The sequence below is a fragment of the Delphinapterus leucas genome, chromosome 14, assembly GCF_059928025.1.
Source record: "Delphinapterus leucas isolate spDelLeu-1000000601 "Yukka" chromosome 14, BTC_Dleu_Yukka2, whole genome shotgun sequence".
In the NCBI taxonomy this organism is placed as follows: domain Eukaryota; kingdom Metazoa; phylum Chordata; class Mammalia; order Artiodactyla; family Monodontidae; genus Delphinapterus; species Delphinapterus leucas.
Genome location: NC_143142.1, coordinates 30,005,166 through 30,027,680, shown reverse-complemented (window position 1 = coordinate 30,027,680; position 22,515 = coordinate 30,005,166). Strand labels below are relative to the sequence as shown.

Here is a 22,515-nt window from a genome sequence, read left to right as displayed (position 1 = left end):
TCTTTTGGATTAACAGTCCTTTGTCGGATGTGTCTCTTGCAAACATTTTCTCCCTGTCTGTGGCTTGTCTTCTTGTTTTCTTTTTCTTAAGATTTTTTTTGATGTGGACCATTTTTAAAGTCTTTATTGAATTTGTTACAGTATTGCTTCTGTATTTTTATGTTAATGGTTTTTTGGCTGCAAGGCACGTGGGATCTTAGCTCCCCAACCAGGGATCAAACTTCACACCCCCTGCGTTGGAAGGTGAAGTCTTAACCACTGGACCTCCCAGCAAGTCCCCTGGCTTGTCTTCTTAATCTCTTGACAGTGTCTTTTGCAGAGCAGAAGTTTTAAATTTTAAAAGTCCAAATTACCCATTTTTTCCTTTCATGGATTGTACCTTTGGTATTGCCAGCTATGATTTTGAGTGGGTTTACGTTGACTCTGTAGATCAATTTGGGAATTATTGCCATGTTAACAGTATTAAGTCTTCTGATTCATGAGCAAGGAGTGTCTTTCCTTTTGTTTAAATTTTTCTTTCATTTCTTTCAACAGTATTTTGTAGTTTTCAGCGTACAGGTCTTATACTTCTTTTGTTAGGTTTACTCATAGGTATTTTATTCTTTTTGATGTTGTTGTAAATGGAACTGTTTTCTTAATTTCATTTTCAGGTTGTTCGTTGCTTGTATGTAGTGTCGTAAATCTTAAGTCTGTTTTCACCTTATTCTGCTTTTTGGGAGAGTTCCTTGACTTTACCTTTGAACACTTTCTATTGAATTTTTAAATTTTAGCAATAACTTTAAAATTTTACTTCTTATTTTCTGCTTGTTAATTTTTCTTTTAACACTTTTACTTGTATTTGAATGCACTGTTTTCTCAGATATCCTGAGAATACTTACTGGAAGTTTTACTGATGGAGATGGAGGTGTGTCTCCACCCCTCACCTCCCCATTCTGTTACGTGGATTTCTCTTTCTTCCAAGATTATTTTTTTCTTTCAATTTATATCTCTTTCATGCAGGAGGCTTTCCTCAAATGTATAGTGTTCCTTAGTTGTCCATTATAGTTAGGAATGAAGCATAAAAGCCTGATTGGGGGCTTCCCTGGTGGCGCAGTGGTTGAGAGTCCGCCTGCCGACAGGGGACACGGGTTCGTGCCCCAGTCCGGGAAGATCCCACATGCCGCGGAGCGGCTGGGCCCGTGAGCCATGGCCGCTGAGCTTGCGTGTGCAGAGCCTGTGCTCCGCAACGGGAGAGGCCACAACAGTGAGAGGCCCGCGTACCGCAAAAAAAAAAAAAAAAAAAGCCTGATTGGGAGACTGTGTTTGTGGGGAGGGCTGACATACACAGACTGGAGGGTATCGCCTGAGGGACAGGGAAGCCCTCGATGCTGGAGTGTGTTTTCTGCTCTGAGGCTGATCATTTTCCTGCAGAGAAGTTTTTGGTTTGTTTGTTTTGAACGGCTGGTGTTCTTGCTGTGGTCTGGGTGGTGGTTGGTTGGTAGATGCTTGGTTCTTGTCTTTGTGCCCTAGTGTTGGGGGTTGCCTCTGTGGTCTGATAGAAACTTGAACTTTAGTGCCCTCTTTTATTCCTGTTCTCTTCAGTTGAGGAATAGATTGGCTATTGGCGTTTCATGTGCCAAGAACTGTCAGCTGGTGTCCTTAGGCCTCTTTGGTGCTTCTCTTAAAGGGGATCCCCAGAATTATATTCAAATTTGCAAATGTACTGTTTTCTAGGAGAAAAGTCCATAGCTTTCAGGAGGTTCTCAAAGTGGTTGATTGCCCTGAAAAGGTGAAGAATTGCTGGGGCTTTGTTTGCCATCACACTACTAAGTTATTAAAATTCCACTTTCACATTCAACAAAGTACGAGGCACGTTGACATTTTAGATGGCAATGATAGCTTTTCTCCTTAAACTTAGAGACAAACATGCACAGAAATGAAGGTGGGAGATAAGAACTTTAAGAAACGCCATGCTATAGAAGTGTAAAGAAACTTCCCTCCTAAGAGGGAGTTTCGCTTTTCTTTTAGTTATTTGGTTTGAACAACATCTGTAGTGTTGAAATGCTGTACTGTGAGGATAAGTTAGAACATTTGTTTATGTTGAGCCCTCCGCAACTCATGAAGTAACTAAATATAAAACATTTTCCCTGGAAGCTCAGGCTTGTGTAAATGTTTTTTACCAGCACAGTCATTCCTGCCTCTCCTACAAGTTGCTACGCAGAAGGGTGGTCCCTACGTAAATATTTATTTTGTGCTTCTGACAGGAAAGAAATGTAATTTTAACATCAGGAAAGTAATATTTTCATCTTGGTGTGTTCCTTTGCTCATATAATGAGTGGTTGAGCTGTCTTCTTTCAGGGGAAAAATGGTAAAACAGGATTTTGCTTTTAATAAGATCTTTACTTGTTTTTTCTTCTGCTTTTGTGAAAAGAGCATTTAAAATTTGAATCAATATTATGCTTCTACACCAGAAATCTCAAGACCCATTTTGTATTAACTGAAAAACCAGGGCTTCCGTGGTGGCACAGTGGTTAAGAATCCACCTGCCAATGCTGGGGACATGGGTTCAAGCCCTGGTCCAGGAAGATCCCACATTCTGTGGAGCAGCTAAGCCCGTGTGCCACAACTACTGAGCCCCGTGTGCCACAACTACTGAAGCCCTCACGCCTAGGGCCCATGCTCTGCACGCAACAAGAGAAGCCACCTCAATGAGAAGCCCGTGCACTGCAACGAAGAGTAGCCCCCACTCACCACAACTAGAGAAAGCCCATGCGCAGCAACGAAGACCCAATGCAGCCAAAAATAAATAAATAACTAAAAATTATTAAAAAAACAAAAACTGAAAAACTCCTTACTGATTTGTGAGTACTTTTAGGTAATATTTATGGTCATATTTAGGATGATGTAAACTTTATATTTCATGAAGATATTCAAACTTAGGTTCAGAGATCATTGATGCATTCTTTTAGCACTTTACTGGTTTTCTGAATATTTATTTAGTGCTTTTATATACTAAATCAACAGTCTGCTTTTTTCTATTCTAAAAATTGATTTAACTACTAAAGAAATCTTAGATTATCTGAAATAAGTTGGGATTTCAAAGTAGTTTCTCATTAATAATTCTAGTTTTTTTTAATGTATTTTGTTTTAAGTTAAAAATATAAATAGTTCAGGGAACATCAGGAATTTCTTAATCACAGCAAACTAAAAAATTAACTTTCTCTTCCTTTTTCCTTAATGAGTGCTAATTAAATTCCATATTAGTTTTTTTGCTACAGTTATCTTTTTTTTTTTTTTTTGCGGTACGCGGGCCTCTCACTGTTGTGGCCTCTCCCATTGCAGAGCACGGGCTTCCGGACGTGCAGGCCCAGCGGCTATGGCTCACGGGCCCAGCTGCTCCGCAGCATGAGGGATCTTCCCAGACCGGGGCACGAACCCGTGTCCCCTGCATCGGCAGGTGGACTCTAAACCACTGGGCCACCAGGGAAGCCCATACAGTTATCTTGATTTGTTACTCTACTAGTAATACTTTGGCATATAGTATACAATGTTCCCTCTTTCCTTTTATAAACACTACCTTATTTTCCTATAGTGTATTCTCTCTTTTTTCTGCTTCCCTGCTCTTAAAAGTTGTGACTCTAACTTATTTTTGTCCTGTTTTGCTTCAGTTAATACCTCATGAAAATCTCTGAAATTAATATCCCAAAGTAATGAGTTAGGAACATCCCTGGTGGTCCAGTGGGTAAGACTCCACGCTCCCAATGCAGGGGGCTGGGGTTTGATCCCTGGTCAGGGAACTGTATCCGGCATTCATGCTGCAACTAAGAGCCCGCATGCTGCAACTAAGAGCCCGCATGCTGCAACTAAGAGCCCACATGCTGCAACAAAGATCCTGCGTGCTGCAGCTAAGACCTGGTGCAGCCAAAATAAGTAAATAAATAAATAAATCTTAAAAAAATAAAAGTAATGAGTTAGACCTGATGTAATTTAAGGGAAGAGTAAGTTTTGTTTCCCTTCAAATGTTAGCAGTTAGAATAGCTGATAAGTTTATAAGTGGAGACTAAAATTTATTTTCACTGGCTGTTTCTTCACCTGTTGAATTATTACATTAAAACAAAGATGAAGGGGACGTCCCTGGTGGTACAGTGGTTAAGAATCTGCCTGCCAAGGCAGGGGACATGGGCTCAAGCCCTGGTCTGGGAAGATCCCACATGCCGCAGAGCAACTAAGCCAGTAGGCCACAACTACTGAGCCTGCGCTCTAGAGCCCACGAGCCACAACTACTGAGCCTGCATGCCACAACTACTGAAGCCTGCATGCCTAGAGCCTGTGCTCCGCAACAAGAGAAGGCACCGCATTGAGAAGCCCGCACACCGCAACTAGAGAAAGCCCGCGCAGCAACAAAGACCCAGCGCAGCCAAAAATAAATAAATAAATAAATAAAGTTAACAAAAAAAAAAACCCAAGAAAACAAAGATGAGGGCTTCCCTGGTGGTGCAGTGGTTAAAAATCCGCCTGCCAGTGCAGGGGACACGGGTTTGAGCCCTAGTCCGGGAAGATCCCACATGCCACAGAGCAACTAAGCCTGTGCACCGCAACTACTGAGCCTGTGCCCTAGACCCTGCAAGCCACGACTACTGAAGCCCGGGCGCCTGGAGCCCATGCTCCTCAACAAGAGAAGTCACCACAATGAGAAGCCCGTGCAACACAAAGAAGAGTAGCCCCCGCTCACCACAACTAGAGAAAGCCCGCATACAGCAACAAAGACCCAACACAGCCAAAAATAAAAACAAATAAATAAATAAATTTATTTTAAAAAACCAGAGATGAAGTGAAATCAAGAAAACACTCCCATTTACCATTGCAACAAAAAGAATAAAATATCTAGGAATAAACCTACCTAAGGAGACGAAAGACCTGTATGCAGAAAATTATAAGACACTGATGAAAGAAATTAAAGATGATACAAATAGATGGAGAGATAGACCATGTTCTTGGATGGGAAGAATCAACATTGTGAAAATGACTCTACTACCCAAAGCAATCTACAGATTCAATGCAATCCCTATCAAACTACCACTGGCATTTTTCACAGAACTAGAACAAAAAATTTCACAATTTGTATGGAAACACAAAAGACCCCGAATAGCCAAAGCAATCTTGAGAACGAAAAAAGGAGCTGGAGGAATCAGGCTCCCTGACTTCAGACTATACTACAAAGCTACAGTAATCAAGACAGTATGGTACTGGCACAAAAACAGAAATATAGATCAATGGAACAGGATAGAAAGCCCAGCGATAAACCCACGCACATATGGACACCTTATCTTTGATAAAGGTGGCAGGAATGTACAGTGGAGAAAGGACAGCCTCTTCAATAAATGGTGCTGGGAAAACTGGACAGGTACATGTAAAAGTATGAGATTAGATCACTCCCTAACACCATACACAAAAATAAGCTCAAAATGGATTAAAGACCTAAATGTAAGGCCAGAAACTATCAAACTCTTAGAGGAAAACATAGGCAGAACACTCTATGACATAAATCACAGCAAGATCCTTTCTGACCCACCTCCTAGAGTAATGGAAATAAAAACAAAAATAAACAAATGGGACCTAATGAAACTTCAAAGCTTTTGCACAGCAAAGGAAACCATAATCAAGACCAAAAGACAACCCTCAGAATGGGAGAAAATATTTGCAAATGAAGCAACTGACAAAGGATTAATCTCCAAAATTTACAAGCAGCTCATGCAGCTCAATAACAAAAAAACAAACAACCCAATCCAAAAATGGGCAGAAGACCTAAATAGACATTTCTCCAAAGAAGATATACAGAATGCCAACAAACACATGAAAGAATGCTCAACATCATTAATCATTAGAGAAATGCAAATCAAAACTACAATGAGATATCATCTCACACCAGTCAGAATGGCCATCATCAAAAAATCTAGAAACAATAAATGCTGGAGAGGGTGTGGAGAAAAGGGAACACTCTTGCACTGCTGGTGGGAATGTGAATTGGTTCAGCCACTATGGAGAACAGTATGGAGGTTCCTTAAAAAACTACAAATAGAATTACCATATGACCCAGCAATCCCACTACTGGGCATATACCCTGAGAAAACCAAAATTCAGAAAGAGTCATGTACCAAAATGTTCATTGCAGCTCTATTTACAATAGCCCGGAGATGGAAACAACCTAAGCGCCCATCATCGGATGAATGGATAAAGAAGATGTGGCACATATATACAATGGAATATTACTCAGCCTTAAAAAGAAATGAAATTGAGCTATTTGTAATGAGGTGGATAGACCTAGAGTCTGTCATACAGAGTGAAGTAAGTCAGAAAGAAAAAGACAAATACCGTATGCTAACGCATATATATGGAATTTAAGGGGAAAAAAATGTCATGAAGAACCTAGGGGTAAGACAGGAATAAAGACGCAGACCTACTGGAGAACGGACTTGAGGATATGGGGAGGGGGAAGGGTGAGCTTTGACAGGGCGAGAGAGAGTCATGGACATATACACACTAACAAACGTAGTAAGGTAGATAGCTAGGGGGAAGCAGCCGCAAGGCACAGGGATATTAGCTCGGTGCTTTGTGACAGCCTGGAGGGGTGGGATAGGGAGAGTGGGAGGGAGGGAGACGCAAGAGGGAAGACATATGGGAACATATGTATATGTATAACTGATTCACTTTGTTATAAAGCAGAAACTAACACACAATTGTAAAGCAATTATACCCCAATAAAGATGTTTAAAAAATAAAAAAATAAAAAAAAACCAGAGATGAGGGGGACTTCCCTAGCAGTCCAGTGGTGAAGACTCTGTGCTTCCACTGCAGGGGGCACTGGTTCGATCCCTGGTTGGGGAACTAAGATCCCACAAGTCATGTGCCATGCCCCCCACCAAAAAAAAAGAAGACCAAAGATGAGGATTTCATTGGGACACTTGGAAGTTTTCAAATATAATTTTAATAGGGAGAATAGTAAAGTCCCTATTTACCCGTCACTTAGCTTCACCAGTGGTCAGCATATGGCTGGTCCAGTCTGATCTCTTCCTGCCCCTATTTCACCTCACCTGGATGATTTTAAAGAAATGCTTTGGGGTACTTTTGTAGTAAGTAGGATTAAAATTTTGTTACAAGGTTTATATAAGAAATGGGTGTCGTTTGATATATTTTGGTAGATCATGTATGTACATGAACTTGTATGCTGATTTATTTAGCCAAAAGGATAAATTCTGTTTTCTGTATTTCACTTGTTTATATTATTTTCAAGGCAAACGTTTGAATTTATAAAGAACATGGTGATAAGATTTGGTTTAGATAATTCTGTTCCGAGTCTGAAAGTCTGTCTGATGGCCTCCTTAAAGAGTATTAATTTGTCAAAACAGATTTGTTGTAACGTAATTATAATTATGTTTATTGTTTTGAATAAAGGCTAATTGTTCGAGGGTGTGTTGTTTATATATTGGTTTTTAAATACCCATTTGACCTATGTAAGGGTTGTGAAAATAGTATCAGCACAGGTACAGTCTTGTTGGTTACCGATGCTTATACAGTGTTCATTTTCATAATTACCTTTGTTCTTACATTCCTGGGGGTTTTAGGTCAAGATATTATAAACATTTATAGTTTGTTTGATTTAATATTTAAGAACATTAATTTGTTTTTGAGTGTGGTTTTTTTTATTGTATGAAATTAAACTGGATCTTCAGAAGTCCTACTGCTTAAATTTAAAATGTTTACTTGCCATTATAAAAATATTTTGTTCTCAAAGGAATCCACAAAATACATAGAAGTAGAAAAAGGAAACTAAATCATTTATAGTCCTGTTTTCTAAACACAGACTACTCTTAATATTTGATATAGTCCTTTTTAGGTTTTTTTTCTATGTTTAGGTGATTTTTAACACCTAAACATAGAATAAAGGTTGTATATTATATATACAGCTTTCACATTTTGCATTTTTCACCAGCATTGTTTTATGTTTCTTTGTTTTTAAAAAAAGTATGTTAGTTTAGAGAAGTTTAGTTTTAGCTTGAAAGTAGAATAGAGAAATATATTTTCTGAACTACCTTCTGCACTGTTTTCTTTAATAACAGTTAACATTTATATAATGCTTTATGTTTTTCAGTTCAGATTTGTTAAAATAATAAATTTATGGACCACAGTGTACCATACTGGTCCTTCAGAGATGAGATGAGGTATTCCCTAATCTCCCAAAGCATTTTTGGGGTCACATTTATTGAGGTATGATTCACATACAGTATATTTCACTCTTTTTAGGTGTACATTTCTGTGATTTTTGATAAATGTATGCTCATGTAACCACTGCCACAATCAAGATAGGGAATATTTTCATCACCCGTAAACGTCCCTTCGTGCACCTAGGGAGTCAAGACTAGCCTCCTCCCCAGCCTCAGTACTTCTCCACCACTGATTGATTTTTGTCCCTACAATTTCACCTTGTCCAGAATGTCTTAGAATCGTGCGTTGTGTAACCTTTTGTGCCTGGCTGACTTCTTTCAGTTATAATGCTTTTGAGATTGACCCATGTGGCTGCGTGTCTCAGGGTCTCCTTTCCTTGGTCTTGCTGAGTAGTAAGTAGTTGGTTGTGTGGATGTGCCCCATTTCTTCATCCATTCACTAGCTGATGGATGTGGCTTGTTTCCAGTTTTTGGTGATTATGAATGAAGTTATTTACTTCCAGGTATAGGTCTTTGTGTGGATGTATGTTTTCATTTCTCTTGATTAAATACCTAGGAGTAGGATTGCTGGATCACAAAGTATCTGAAAAGCTGAGATTTGGTGTTACATGCTGCAGTTTACGGGCCAGGACTTGAATCCAGATTCTGTAAATCCAAGTCATTTGCTGTCTGCTAGACTATAACGTTGTTTTCAATGGTGATATTTCCCTGTTTTAACAACATTGCTAACAAAGCTCTCAGATTTTGGCAACAGTTAAAGAATGGAGATATTTATCGGCAACTTTACATCAGAATATAAATAAAAATTTCCCTCAAGTTATTAGTTTCCATCTCTGACCTGGAAATTTGGAAGCTTATAAAATAAATTTTAACTCTTAAAATCTAGGCTTAGTCTTAGATGAATAATTACCCCCCCCATTTATTTTGCATGGATTAAGATCTCACCAGAACCTTAGATGTATAGAGAACAAGATTTTCCATTAAAGTTGATTTAATAATTATATAAAATCTGTCTTCTGGCATAAAAAAATTGAAATTCTTTGTCATATTCAAGATTTTCAATAATACAAATGTAAAATACTTTTTTTTAAATTTATTTTTGGCTGTGTTGGGTCTTTGCTGCGCGTGGGCTTTCTCTAGTTGCAGCGAGTGGGGGCTACTCTTCGTTGCGGTGCGCGGGCTTCTCATCGCGGTGGCTTCCCTTGTTGCGGAGCGTGGGCTCTAGGCGCACAGGCTTCAGTAGTTGTGCCACTCGGGCTCAGTAGTTGTGGCTCGCAGTCTCTAGAGCACAGGCTCAGTAGTTGTGGCGCACGGGCTTAGTTGCTCTGCGACATGTGGGATCTTCCTGGAGCAGAGTTCGAACCCGTGTCCCCTGCATTGGCAGGCGGATTCTTAACCACTGTGCCACCAGGGAAGTCCCTTCATATAAGTTTTTAAAGCAAATTGCCAAATTATCTCTAAATACTCATTCCGGTCAACGTAGGATAGCTCAAATGTATAAATTTCTGTTTTCTGTTTAGCATAATGTTATCATTTTTTCCACCATAAATGTATTGAACGGTGTGATTGCACTTTAAGAACATCTAGCGTGGTACTTCACGATCCACGTCACTCTGGCTCTGACACGCAGAAGCAGTGGTGGCAGGAGCAGCCCTGTGGCAGAAGATCTGACGTCGGAGCCCAGCTGGGCTGGATCACTGACCCATCCCTTCCAGCCTTTCACCTGTACTCGGAGCAGCGCCCATACTTTCCCTGGACCTTCCAGACCAGGGAGGCAGATGATGCGATCATTAACTGGCCCAAGCAAAAAAAACAATTAAGTATTAAATCCCAACACACCGGTTTTGCAACTCTTGCCATTGATACTTATTTTACCTTTACAAACGATGATTAAACTTTGGCAATAGCACTTGTAATTGTATTCAGGTACTGAGAGTGAAAGATATAATAGTGCCTTTGATTAAACAACCTGAAGGGTTAGCTAAGTTTAATTATGGGCTCATTCTCTCTAAGAAAGTAATAACTATAATTATTGAGATGCTAAATTAATAAGAAATAAGCTTTATATTTCTCATCTCATTGTTTAAAAAGCAGCAATAGCTATCCAAAACTGGGGTCAAATCTCAGCCACTTACTAATTGAATGATGTACAAATTCATCACCTTATATGAAAATGAAGGTGAATAATACCTTGATAAAGGCTTTATGAGCTCCAAGATAATGCATATAAAACAGCACAGTGCCTGTTAATGTTACATAAAACCCACTTAGGAACTTTGGGGGAGGCTGTGGCAGGAAATAAGTGGAGACACTGGATCCACCTTTCTTCTGTGAACGCTGTGTTTGCTTGGGATCCCACGTTCAGCCGACTGAGCAGTGCTCAAGGTTAATCATAGGAAGGTTAGTGAATTATGTAAATAGCCAGTCCACACAGGAATCCCACATCTCAGCACAACCCTCTTTCTAGTTAATACGGAAGACTTTGAAGTAATAGTGACATGGAATATAATAATGGCGTTTCTGAAGGCGGTGATACAGAATGAGAACATGGACAAGCTGTGAAAGAGATGAAGTATTTAAGGCCTGCTTCTGAACTTTGGTACATAATATGTTCCATTATGGAGCCGTTATGTTGACAGATTTTTATTGATACAATAGGGAAATACTTTTTAAATCAGGAGAGTGCGCCATCATTATTTTGTTAGAAACGCATAGGAATTTACCGAAGTGGGAGGAACTTGGGTGCTTTTTCCTTCTACTCTGGTAGCTTTTTTTCAAAGTCTTTTATGATTTAAAAAAAAAAACTCTTAAAAATTTAAAGCATTCCTTTTATCTTGACTCTAGCCTCTTTAGCAAAGCCTTTCTAGTTATAGAAGATTCATTTATGTTCTCATAAATAAAACAACTAAAGTAAAGATTTCTTTTTAAGTGTCCTGAAGAAAAGATTCTACTTAATTTAAATGGAGTAATTTTTTATGTTTTTCTGTGATCCTTGATTCTTCATAGTTACATTTTGGTGTGTTTTTTTTCTTTTGTATTTCCAGTATGTGACTTCAAAGCACCTTAAAAATTTTTTTTTATATTTAGAAACATTCTTCCCAACCATAGTTTGCTAGCTGTCAAAAAATTTAAAATGTATTTCCAAATGTGTTTATGACCAAACTTATTTAATAGTGTGATTCTGAAGTACACATAAAGTGAATAGAAAGTAATGGATTTCTTGATGAGCTACACGTTTGTTATTCATAATTATTTACACATAGAAATTCATTGTTTCCTTTCCTTTTTTGACTTGAGAACATAGAAACAAAACAAATCATTTCCGCAAATTTTTTCTCTTTAGATTTGCAGTGAGGTTTTTGAGATCCAAAATGCCATATGTTAACTTTGCCTGTGTATTATTTTTCTCCTGGAAATTGAGAAGTTAAATGTGTAATACTGGCTAAAAAGTTTGTTTGAGGAGCTCGTTTTCATTATTTTCCAATCTCCTGGAAAGAATGCTTGCGTGAGTTTTGAAGAATACAGATTGTTTGGTACATTTTGAAGCTTATTTACTCTCTGAAATCTCATAATTTATGAAATCAAATTGGCTTTATTAAGACAGATTTTTCATTCTATTTTGTAGTAAGATGGAAAGAAAATATTAGTTAGCATTCAGCCAGTTTTAGCAGTAATTTTTACCAATGAAGTCTTAACCTGGATTTTTGTCTGTTTAATGGTATAGTAATAAAGCCTGTGTTTCAGTCATTTCTCCCATGTCTCGGCTTCTTAGAGCTTCTCACTTTGTATTCTATCAGTAAATTAAAAGTCATTAAGCATGTTACTTCAGTGCATTGTTCTGTCACACTGACATGTAAAAGTACAGGATAGGCATCTATTAAGAGGGTGTGAAATACATTTAATCTTAAGGGGTAGATAAGGCAAGTTCAAGTACCTTTTAATAGTCTGAGTTTTAACCTTCCATTAGTTAGCAGTCATCTGATGTTATCGTCCACCCTTTCATTCCAGTTTAAAACACCTCACAAAAACCTGACAGTAAAAGGTAGAATGAATGCTTTAAAGACTCAGATTTCTCTAATGTCCATTAAATCGACATTCATTTTAAAATTATTTAGCATAATATACAGTAATTAATTTAACAGGCTACCATTTGAAAGCTGTGATAGGAAAAAGGAGAGACTTATTCTTTGAATAAGTTTGTTACTTTCCTAATATGTTTCTCCTGAGCTATGTAGATAATGTAAATTTACACAAGATAGTAAAGGAATATTTTCTATGGATAATGTAAATTAAAATTTTAAAAAACTTTATTTCTTGTGACTAAGTTGCAACCTTTTTAAAACTTAAGAACAGGGCTTCCCTGGTGGCGCAGTGGTTGAGAGTCCGCCTGCTGATGCAGGGGACACGGGTTCGTGCCCCGGTCCGGGAAGATCCCACATGCTGCAGAGCGGCTGGGCCGGTGAGCCATGGCCGCTGAGCCTGCGCATCTGGAGCCCGTGCTCCGCAACGGGAGAAGCCACAACAGTGAGAGGCCCGCATACCACCAAAAAAAACACAAAAAACTTAAGAGCAAAAAGTATCAATATCCTTAACTCTGATGGTATTTTTTAAAAAATGTGTACTAAGAAAATGTTCTCTCACTCCAAAGACGACAGACAGGTTTTTATGGAGCAACAAGTCACAACATACAGCTTTGGCAGCTCTGTTTTTCTAAATTTCCAAGTAAGTTTGAGTTGGTGTGAATCAGTCATCACCAGTTTTATGATGAAGCACCTGTACTTCTCAGGAAGGCCGTGCCCTTTTAGTCCCTCTCTTTCCATCAGGCCTAGCAAGGTTACTCAAGGTGTGCATTACATGCATGTGGCCCGAGTATAGAATTCCATGGTACTAAAATATTATAATTTACATATATTAGGTCACAGCTATATACTGACATCAAACTAATGAATTAGAGCATAGCGCAAGTGTTTGTTTTTTTTGTTTTTTTTGGCCATGCCACACAGCTTGTGGGATTTTAGTTCCCTGACCAGTGATCAAACCTGGGCCCCCTGCAGTGGATTGTGGCGTCTTAACCACTGGACCACCAGGGAATTCCCAGCAAGTGCTGATTCTTGAAAGTGCTGTGTAATTGTGTAATAGCTAGGGGACTTTTTGAGAAAAGGAATTAAATGTCAGTGTTGCTATGTCTGATAAGGGGTTAATATCCAAAATATATAAAGAACTCATACAACCCAATAGCAAAAAAAAATAGAATCCAATTTAAAAATGGGCAAAGGACCTAAACAGACGTTTTTTCAAAGAAGATATATGAATGGCTAACAGGTACATGAAAAGATGCTCAATATCGTTAATCATCAGGAAAGTGCAAATCAAAACTACAGTGTGCTGTCACATCACACCTGTTGGAATGGCCATGATGGCCATCATTAAAAAGATAAGAGATAGCAAGTGTGGGTAGGGGTGTAGAGAGAAGGGAACCCTTGTGCACTGTTGATGGGAATGTAAATTGGTGTAGCCACTGTGAAAGACATTTTGGAGGTTCCTCAAAAAATCAAAAATGGAACCATCACATGATCTGGCAATTCCACTTCTGGGGATATATTCAAAGGAAGCAAAAACCTAACTCCAAAAGGTATCTGCACCCCCATGATCATAGCAGCATTACTTACAATAGCCAAAATATGGAAACAACCTAAGTTTCCATTGGTGGATAAATGGATAAAGAAGTTGTGGTATATGTATATAATGGAATACTCTTCAGCCATAAAAAATGAGGAAATCCTACCATTTGCAACAACATGGATGGACCTTGAAGAAACTATGCTAAGTGAAATAAGAGCAAAAAATCCCCAACAAACTCATGGAAAAGGAAATCATACTTGTGGTTACCAGAAATGGGGTCATGGGGAGGGGGAATTGGAGGAAGGCGGTCAGCAGGTACAAACTTGCAGTTATAAGATAAATAAGTACTAGGGCTGTAATGTACCACATGATGACTGCAGTTACTACTGCTATATGATGTATAGGAACGTTGTTAAGAGAGTAGATCCTAAGAGTTCTCATCACAAGGAGAAATATTTTTTCTTTTCTTTTTATTTTATCTATATGAGATGATGGATGTTAACTAAACCTATTGTAATCATTTCACAATAAATGTAAATCAAACCATTATGCTGTACACCTTAGACAGTGATGTATGTCAATTATTTCTCACTAAAACTGGAAAAATACCAGTTTGCAAAAAATTATGTCATATTAGAATGATTATCTCCAGTCGTCTAGAAACATAATAAGATGAATTTAATAGGGATAAATATGTGCATGTTTAACTTTTTAAAAATATATATAATATCTCATCAACCAGGGAAAGCCAACTGAGCCGTGTGGCCATGGAATTTCCCTTTAGGTTGGGTTTGTTTAGCAGTGACTCTCTGGTGGCCAGGGGAGGGGCAGAGGGAAGGCTAAAGGAATTACCTTGAAGCTTCATGTACAAAGCAAGCCATGTGGATTAGTTTTCGTGCAGTAACAAACCATCCCAAAGCTTCCTGACTTGAAACAATAACTGTTTATTTTGCTCTTGTTTCTGTAGGTCAGCAATTTGGCCTCTATCAGCTGGGTGGGTTTTCTGGGCTCATTCTTGTGTCTGTTGTCAGCTGCTGAGTTGGTTGGAGGCTGGCTGAACTGGGATGGCTTCAAGATGGACGGACTTGTCCATGTGGCCCTCTCCCAGGCTTCACATGGCAGCTGGGCAAAGTTCTAAGAGAACAAGTGGAAACACTCCAGACCTCTTGAGGCCCAGACTCAGAACTGACACTAAATCACTTCCACCAAATTCTGTTGGTCAGAGCAAGTTTCATGATCACTTCCATTCAAGGGGTCTGGAAATAGACCCTGTCTCTTGATCAGAGGAGCTTCAAAGAGGGTGACATGGGGAGGGGAAGAATCACTGCCTTCTTTGTAAACAGACTGCCACGCCAAGCACACTGTTTCAATATATTGTAGATCAATGAAAATAGTTTTTAAAACATGCTTTTATTCACACTTTACATATTGAGAAACCACAACTCCCACTACAGGTCGGCTGGCCATGCATTTAGATTAATTTGGACAGTGAATCTAATAGCTGGAAAGTAAGTTTTGTTCTTATGCTGAATTATTCGTTGAGGTAGTATGGGGGGTAAAGTTATGGGTTATAAAGTAAAATGTTTTCATTTTGTTTCAAAATAAGATAAAAGGATCCAAAATGTGTTTTCTGAATGTGTCCAAAAGAAAATCTAAATCTACTTAGATCTAGTAGTACTTAAATGTAAATCTGTCTACCTTGTAGATATTTATGTTCCTACAAATAGTTAATGATGTTGAATAAAAAAATTGTGCCAAGAGTAAATTACTATAAATGTAAATATTATGGAGTTTTTATGCTGCAGAAAATTAACAATTTTAAATATAGTTATTTGGAATTTAAAATTTGAACATCTGTCTCATTTCTAGGAGCTCTGCCAGTGCCGACCTGGAGAAGGAAATTGTTCCTGCTGTAAGGAGTGTATGCTGTGTCTCGGGACGCTTTGGGATGAGTGCTGTGACTGTGTTGGTAAGTTGACATACAGTAAAGTTTCTTAATATTTCACATCACAGAATCCTTTACTTTAAGAGACTTTAAATAATATAAATGTATTTTTTGTGCCTAGACTAGGTTTTTTGTAAGATACTGTAGGTGTATAGAACAATATATTATTGCATTTGCTTGTATTTAATAGTATTTACATATATCTGTATTTTTATAGAAAAGGTCTGGGAGGAAATTAAAAGCTCTTATTCTTGGGAAGTAGGAGTGGAGGAACAAACAGGGTTTTTTTGCTTTTTCATTTTTATACTGTTGATATATATATGTTTTTAAAAGCCATGCAAATTAAATTAGATTATTTTTTTTAATGAGAGGGGTCAGGGAGGGGGTGGTTTCGGGGGGAGTCGGGCTTGGCAGAGAGCAGAGTTGTTTGTTTGTTTGTTTGTTTGTTTTTCTTTTGTCTGCACATGTGGGATCTTAGTCCCCAACCACGGGTTGAACCCGTGCCCCCTGCAGTGGAAGCGTGGAGTCTTAACCACTGGACTGCCAGGGAAATCCCCTGTTGATATTTTTTTATAAGAAGTATGTGGTATTGTCACAAGTAAAAATAGGTACTTAGCATAATAAAAATAGACTATCTTCATTTATATACGACTTCATTACAAAGATCCTTGAGAAACCAAAAGCTGTTTTAAGGGCTTTCTGAGGAGCAGTCTCTAAGATGTATTACGTAAAAAAAAAAAAGCAAGGTGCAAGAGTATGTTTATAGAATGCTATCATTTGTGTTTTGGAAAGAAAATTTACGTGGACAGACTGTTGCTGGGAGAAACACTCATCCTCTCTCTGACCAGTTAACTCTTTAACCCTTTAAAACTGCAGTTCAGCTGTCCCCTTTTCTCAGAATCCTTCCTCATTTGACTGAGATAGGATCCTCTGTGCTATAAAGAGAATCTGTTTCTCTTTTCTGATTTTCTCTTAAGAGTAACAGCCGTAGCGCATTTCATCTTTGCTGTCCAGCATATTCCTCAAATCCTGTGGTTTTTAGGTCTGGATCTCTACCCTCAGGCTTTGTTTTGGGTATGTGTGTGTTTGTTTTGTTTTTACTTTTCCAGATGCACACAAAAATAGAGAGCACAGTGGACTACTATGTACCTGCGCCCCAGCACCAAGGCCATACCTGTTCCACCCGTCATCTGTGTGTCTATCCCTGCCTTTTTTGGTTGGATGACTATAAAGTAAATAAATAGTTTTACTACAACTCCAAACTACTTTAGTTATTCATCTCAAAAAAAGAGTAGATTTCCTTACATAACACAATGTCAGTACCACACGATTAACATGAGTAACAATACTTCCTCAGCATCTAATACCCGGTCCTACTCAGGTTGCCCTAGCTGCCTAAAGGTTGTTTATAGTTGTTTTAGTCAAAGCAAGATCCAACAGAGTCCACTTAGTATATTTAATTGTTAGGTTTCTTTTATTGTTCCTCCTCCCCTCATCACCTTTTAAAATTCCATTGACTTGTTGTAGGAACTAGTGAGTTGTGATGGAAAACATGCCACTTTCTGGATTTGCCTGATTGCTTCCTGTGGTTATTTAACTTGTTACCCTGTCCTCTCTATCTCCTGTAGATCTAAAGGCTGATCGGACTCAGGTTTAGTTTTGGGAGGTGGGGTGCAGTGTACAGTGTCCCCATTAATAATATCTCGTTGTCCCGCTTTCAGTGTTGCTAAAATTGGTGGGTGGGTTCAGATGGCGAAGGTTTGACAACTTCATGGTGAGTCCCCACCAGTCTTTCACCCAGTGGTTCCACCCATGGCTTTTTTATATATATTTGGCGTTTTAATCAGTTGTTGTCATTATTATTATTTTTTGCTCAAATTGTCCCATCTTTGGTTAGTAGGAGCCTCTTCAACTTGGCTCTTGAGTCTTTTTGACATGACTTCTGTCATCTTTGTTGGTTTCAGACAGGCTGTCCCGGGCTCATCTTATAAATATACATCATATACATCTTATACATTTATATCTGTTGTACAAAACATTCACTTGTTACATAAAACATTAATGCGTCTTGTTTTTTCTTTTTTCTTAATTGAATGTTCTGGAATTTCTTCCACATTAATATCATTTTTTGGTAGCTACCTAAAGCCCTGTTGTCGGCAGTAACACTTTATATACTCATTCATCCCCAGGTGGACATGTAGTTGCTTCCAGTCTTGTACCATTACAAATAATAGTATGATGAATAACCTCGTATAGATAGTCAGTTCTGTTTAATATTGCTAGATGTTGTCACATTCTCCTTCCAAAGGGGTTTATCGTTTGCATTCCCCCCAATGAGGCACATCTCTTCATCTCCACTGGTATCACCCTAGACCAGTTCTCCAGCAGATTTTGACTGGACTTGGAAACACTGTATTTTTGATGGATTTTGAACTTCTTCCTCTCTCCTTCAGAAACTCCAACTCCTTTAAAACACATTTTGTTGGATTTTTCCATCTCTTATCCCTCCTTTTGCCTGTTATCTTTGTATCCTCAGTCACTTCCCCCTCATTTATTAATAGCTTCAGTACCTGAATCAATGTCTCACTTCCACCACTAGACCCACTGCCCCTTTCGACAGTTCCAATGTGCGCATTGAAGATCCACCCTGGCCTTTTGTTCCTAGGCCTCCTTAGTGATGATGGTTTTTAAATCCACCCCACCGTCATTTACCCAACCCATAGGTTGGTGCTTAATTCCCCTCTTTCCTCACATCCAACATCCAGTTCAAACCAAACGATCCTCTGTTGCACTTTTAAAATATGACGTGTGAGAGGCACGTTTTAAAGATGTAATAGGGGATTGATCAAACAAGATAGGGCAGAAGACCAAGAAAGAGGAAAACATGGGTTGAAGGAAACAATAGCTTTAACCAGGAGTTAAGGATGGTTGTAGAATGGTAACTGTTCTTTCATATGATGGTCAGTCAGGTGCAGCCATAGAGGAGACACAGGAGAAGCTGAGGAAACAGCTTTCATCATGCTCCCAGGTCTCAGGGAGGGGTCACTGCATGCCACGCAGGGTCCCAGGGGAAGTGCCAGGTTTTGGTCAAGTGGGAAAGACAGGAGCAGAGGAAAGTGTTGGCAGTCTTCTTTTGGGGTTTCTGCAGGAAAGGCAGGGTGGGGCAGGGCAAGCAGTGTAGAAGTGGCTAGTCTGAATAATTTTGGTGGACTCTAAGCTGTAGGGGTGGTCCCTAGTTGTCTGGTACATGGCCCCAGGATGGTGAAGGCAGAGGAATATATTGCCTCCCGGGGTGTACTGGCCAGAGAGAGGAGGTCTGGCTCTGCATTGGTTCGTTTGCTGGATCCAAGAATTGCCTACCCCAGGAGGGGCAGGCTCTCTCCCACCAGAAAGGCTTTTTCTGTATTATACAGAAGATTTAAAGCATCAATGATACAGAGACCTAGGAGACAACTAGCCTGACTAAAGCAAGAAGTGAGGGTTCTGAGGGGCTTATCTCTGAGAAGGAACTGAGTTCCATAGGATATCAAGCATGTACTTGAGAAGCAGAATGATTTTTCAAGATATGCTGAAAGTTTATGTATGGTCCTCAAGAAAAGAAACTTCCAAGCATAGAAATTCCAAGAAAAAACAAAAGTTCAACAAGAAAATATTAGTCCATAAAGGAATTAAATATAGCAGTTCGTTTTCTATTATGAAAATTTTCACACATACACAGAAGTGGAGAGAATAGCATGATGATTCCTATATACCTGTCACCTACTTCAGCAGTTGTCAAGAATATGCCACCTTTGTTTCATCTATCCTTTTTCATTCCTTTCTCTTTCTTTGTGTGAAAGTGTTTAAAAAGCAAGTAACATTGTGGTAACCTAAATGGGAGGAGAGTCCAAAAGGAAGGGGATATCCATATGTGTATGGCTGATTCATTTTGTTGTGCAGTGGAGGCTAACACAACATTGTAAAACAACCATACTCCAATAAAAATTAATTTAACAAAAAAAGCAAGTTAGGGGCTTCCCTGGTGGCGCAGTGGTTGAGAGTCCGCCTGCCGATGCAGGGGACGCGGGTTCCTGCCCCGGCCCGGGAAGATCCCACATGCGGTGGAGCGGCTGGGCCCGTGAGCCATGGCCGCTGAGCCTGTGCGTCCGGAGCCCGTGCTCCGCAACGGGAAAGGCCGCAGCAGTGAGAGGCCCGCGTACCGCAGAAAAAAAAAAAAAAAGCAAGTTAGAAACAGTAAATAATTTTTACTCCTGCATTTTTCAATATCAATCTCTAAAGTAAATACAGACACTTGCCTTTTTAATCATAATGCCTTATGACACCTAACAAAATTAACAATAATTTCTTCGTTTAATCTAAAATTCAGTTCATGATCACGTTTCTCCTGATTTCTCAAAAGTGTGTGTATAATTAATTTGTTCAAGTGGATCCAGACAAGGTCCTTGTGTTATATCTGGTTTCTGCGTCTGAGTCCTCCTTTAATCCAGACTGGCCCCCTCTTTTTTTTCTCATGCCATTTGACATACTGAAGAAATAGTATCAGTTTTCCTGTAGAATATCCCACATTCAGGATTTGACTGTCTGCTTCCTTGAGATACCATTTAACTTGTGCCTCTCTCCGTATTTCCAGTAATTTGGAGCTAATTATGAAAGTTTGATTAGATTCAGGTTTAATCATTTTTTGCCAAGAAGACCTCATAGGTAATGGTTTTCAATATTTTATGGAGTTCAAAGAAAAGCTCATTTCATCTTGAAATTAGAAATATTTTCCTTTGGTTGTGTGACATTGGACAAGGAAATTCTATCATAGTATCTGTTCTGCAGTCAGCAGTGTTCATGGGGTCATGTGAAGGTAGCTGCTGTTTGCTGGTTTTCAACGTGCAGAATCAGTGTTTAATAAGACAAGATTTCATTATGCATAGGCAACAGAATGTGTAATAGTTATAAAATTTGTTGATGTCACAGGAGAAGTTGGGTAGGGAACGTGGAAAGGGCAACAGCATCCTTATCTGCAAATGAGGGAACGAAGCAACGTGGAATAAAAGTGAGAAGGTTAAGTGTATTTAAGATTACAAAAGAAACAAATAATAGTATTAGAATAATATAATTATTAGAAATATGGGAGAGAGATGGGGTTAGTATAAATGAACTTAATCTTCATTTTTCATGTAAGAAGATTAATAGGCAATGTCTATGGTTGTTTTTACTGCTACTTATACATTAATCATTTTTACTTAAATTCTTGTAGCAGTAACCACCAGAGAAACTTAGAACAGACTTTAAAAGTACAGTTTCGGGTGGGAGGAGGGGAAAGGAATGCTCTTTTCATTGTAAGCTCCTCTGGACTCTGTTGTTGCTGTCTAACCAGCACACTAAAAGAAAGGAATAACCCTTTTTCCCCTTAGTCTTAATTTCTACCCTTAAAATGTGGTTTCATTGAGTAAATTCTAACTTGACATATCCTTAGTTTTCAAATGTATGATGAAACAGGTCAGATTTATAAAAGAATTAAGCACAGATTTTAAAACCCCTTCGTATTTAGTTGTTGTAGACCAAGAACACAATAGTCATGAATTCTGGCTCACTGAAAGAAGTCGCATCGGGATTCTGGGCACTTAAAGGATTTGAGATGCTTGCCTTTTCAGTTGTTGCCATTTGTTTCCTGGTTTTTGGCCTCCCAGGCTGTCATGTGCAGAGCCAATTTCTTGAAAAATTTTAGTATAATTAGTATGTAAATTTTGGTAGTGAAACAATGCCACAAAGGAACAAACTTTCTCAAGTAAATGATAATGAAGAGAAATGACAGCTTCCAAAATAAACTTTATAGTCAGCTAAACAAAAGCTCCCTAACAATGATAAACTTCAGGGCAGTGGTGAGATGCTTCCCAGAAAGGTTTTACTAACCAGTTTAAATTATGGGTGGTTAGTAACTCCAACCAGAAAGTGATCCATTTTACATAGTGAAAATGGACAACTAAAGAATTTCCACAAAATGAAAAGGTTACTTTTACTGAGCAGGATAACTTCCACACTTCATTCGAAGAGCAGATTCCATGGTTCACCACCCTTGAAAGAACGCAGAACCTGAAGAGTGCTTTAGTGTGGAAATAGAAACAGAATCCGCTTGCCTAGGAGAACCTCTAGTGATGACCTCTGGACAAGAGCCTAATTAAAAAGAGAAGATAGATAAAAATTTTATAATGATACCATGGAAACATATTACCTAGCAACTGTTTACTTCAGGCTTCCTGGTTTTAATGCAGTGTATTGAGATTTCAATGAAAAATGCTTTTGGCCTAAGTTTGTTAAATGCACAAAACTCCAAAAAAGTTTTTTTTTGTTTTTTTTTTTTTTATGTAATGGAATCCCAGGATATGAGCACTGAAGTTTTTTCAAAGCCTCAGTAGATGTTGAGTTTAGCTCTTCTAACAGTTGGACTCGTTTCTTCACCCTTTCCTCTCTAATTACTAGTTTTTATTCATTATAGAGTCTGGCAGAAGAATATATTATGTATGTTTGCATAAAATAAGTATTCTAAGTATTATTTGCTTTTCAGTGGCACTTAAAGATTATTTCTAGAATGTGATTATTAGAGCAGTGGACACAAAATCAGGCTGAATCATAATCTTGTCTCTAATCCTAGATTATATAACATTGGACAAATTATGTAACTTATCTGAGCCTTTTTCCTCTTTTATGAGTAAAGGAGTCCGATTTGACCATTGAATCCGTGATTCTGTCACACAA

At 38.6% G+C, this 22,515-nt stretch overlaps 1 protein-coding gene across 3 annotated transcripts in view; it reads left to right on the top strand.

Annotated features, from left to right (window-relative positions):
* TWSG1 (twisted gastrulation BMP signaling modulator 1) overlaps positions 1-22,515 on the top strand; it is a 36,849-nt gene that overhangs the window by 7,919 nt on the left and 6,415 nt on the right. For all 3 annotated transcript variants that reach the window (XR_016387438.1, XM_022551333.3, XM_089894240.1), the window contains exon 3: positions 15,693-15,792. Coding sequence is in view for 2 of the 3 variants with exons in the window: in XM_022551333.3 (XP_022407041.1) it covers positions 15,693-15,792 (100 nt within the window). In the remaining variant the exon portion in view is untranslated. The remainder of the gene's footprint in view (positions 1-15,692; positions 15,793-22,515) is intronic.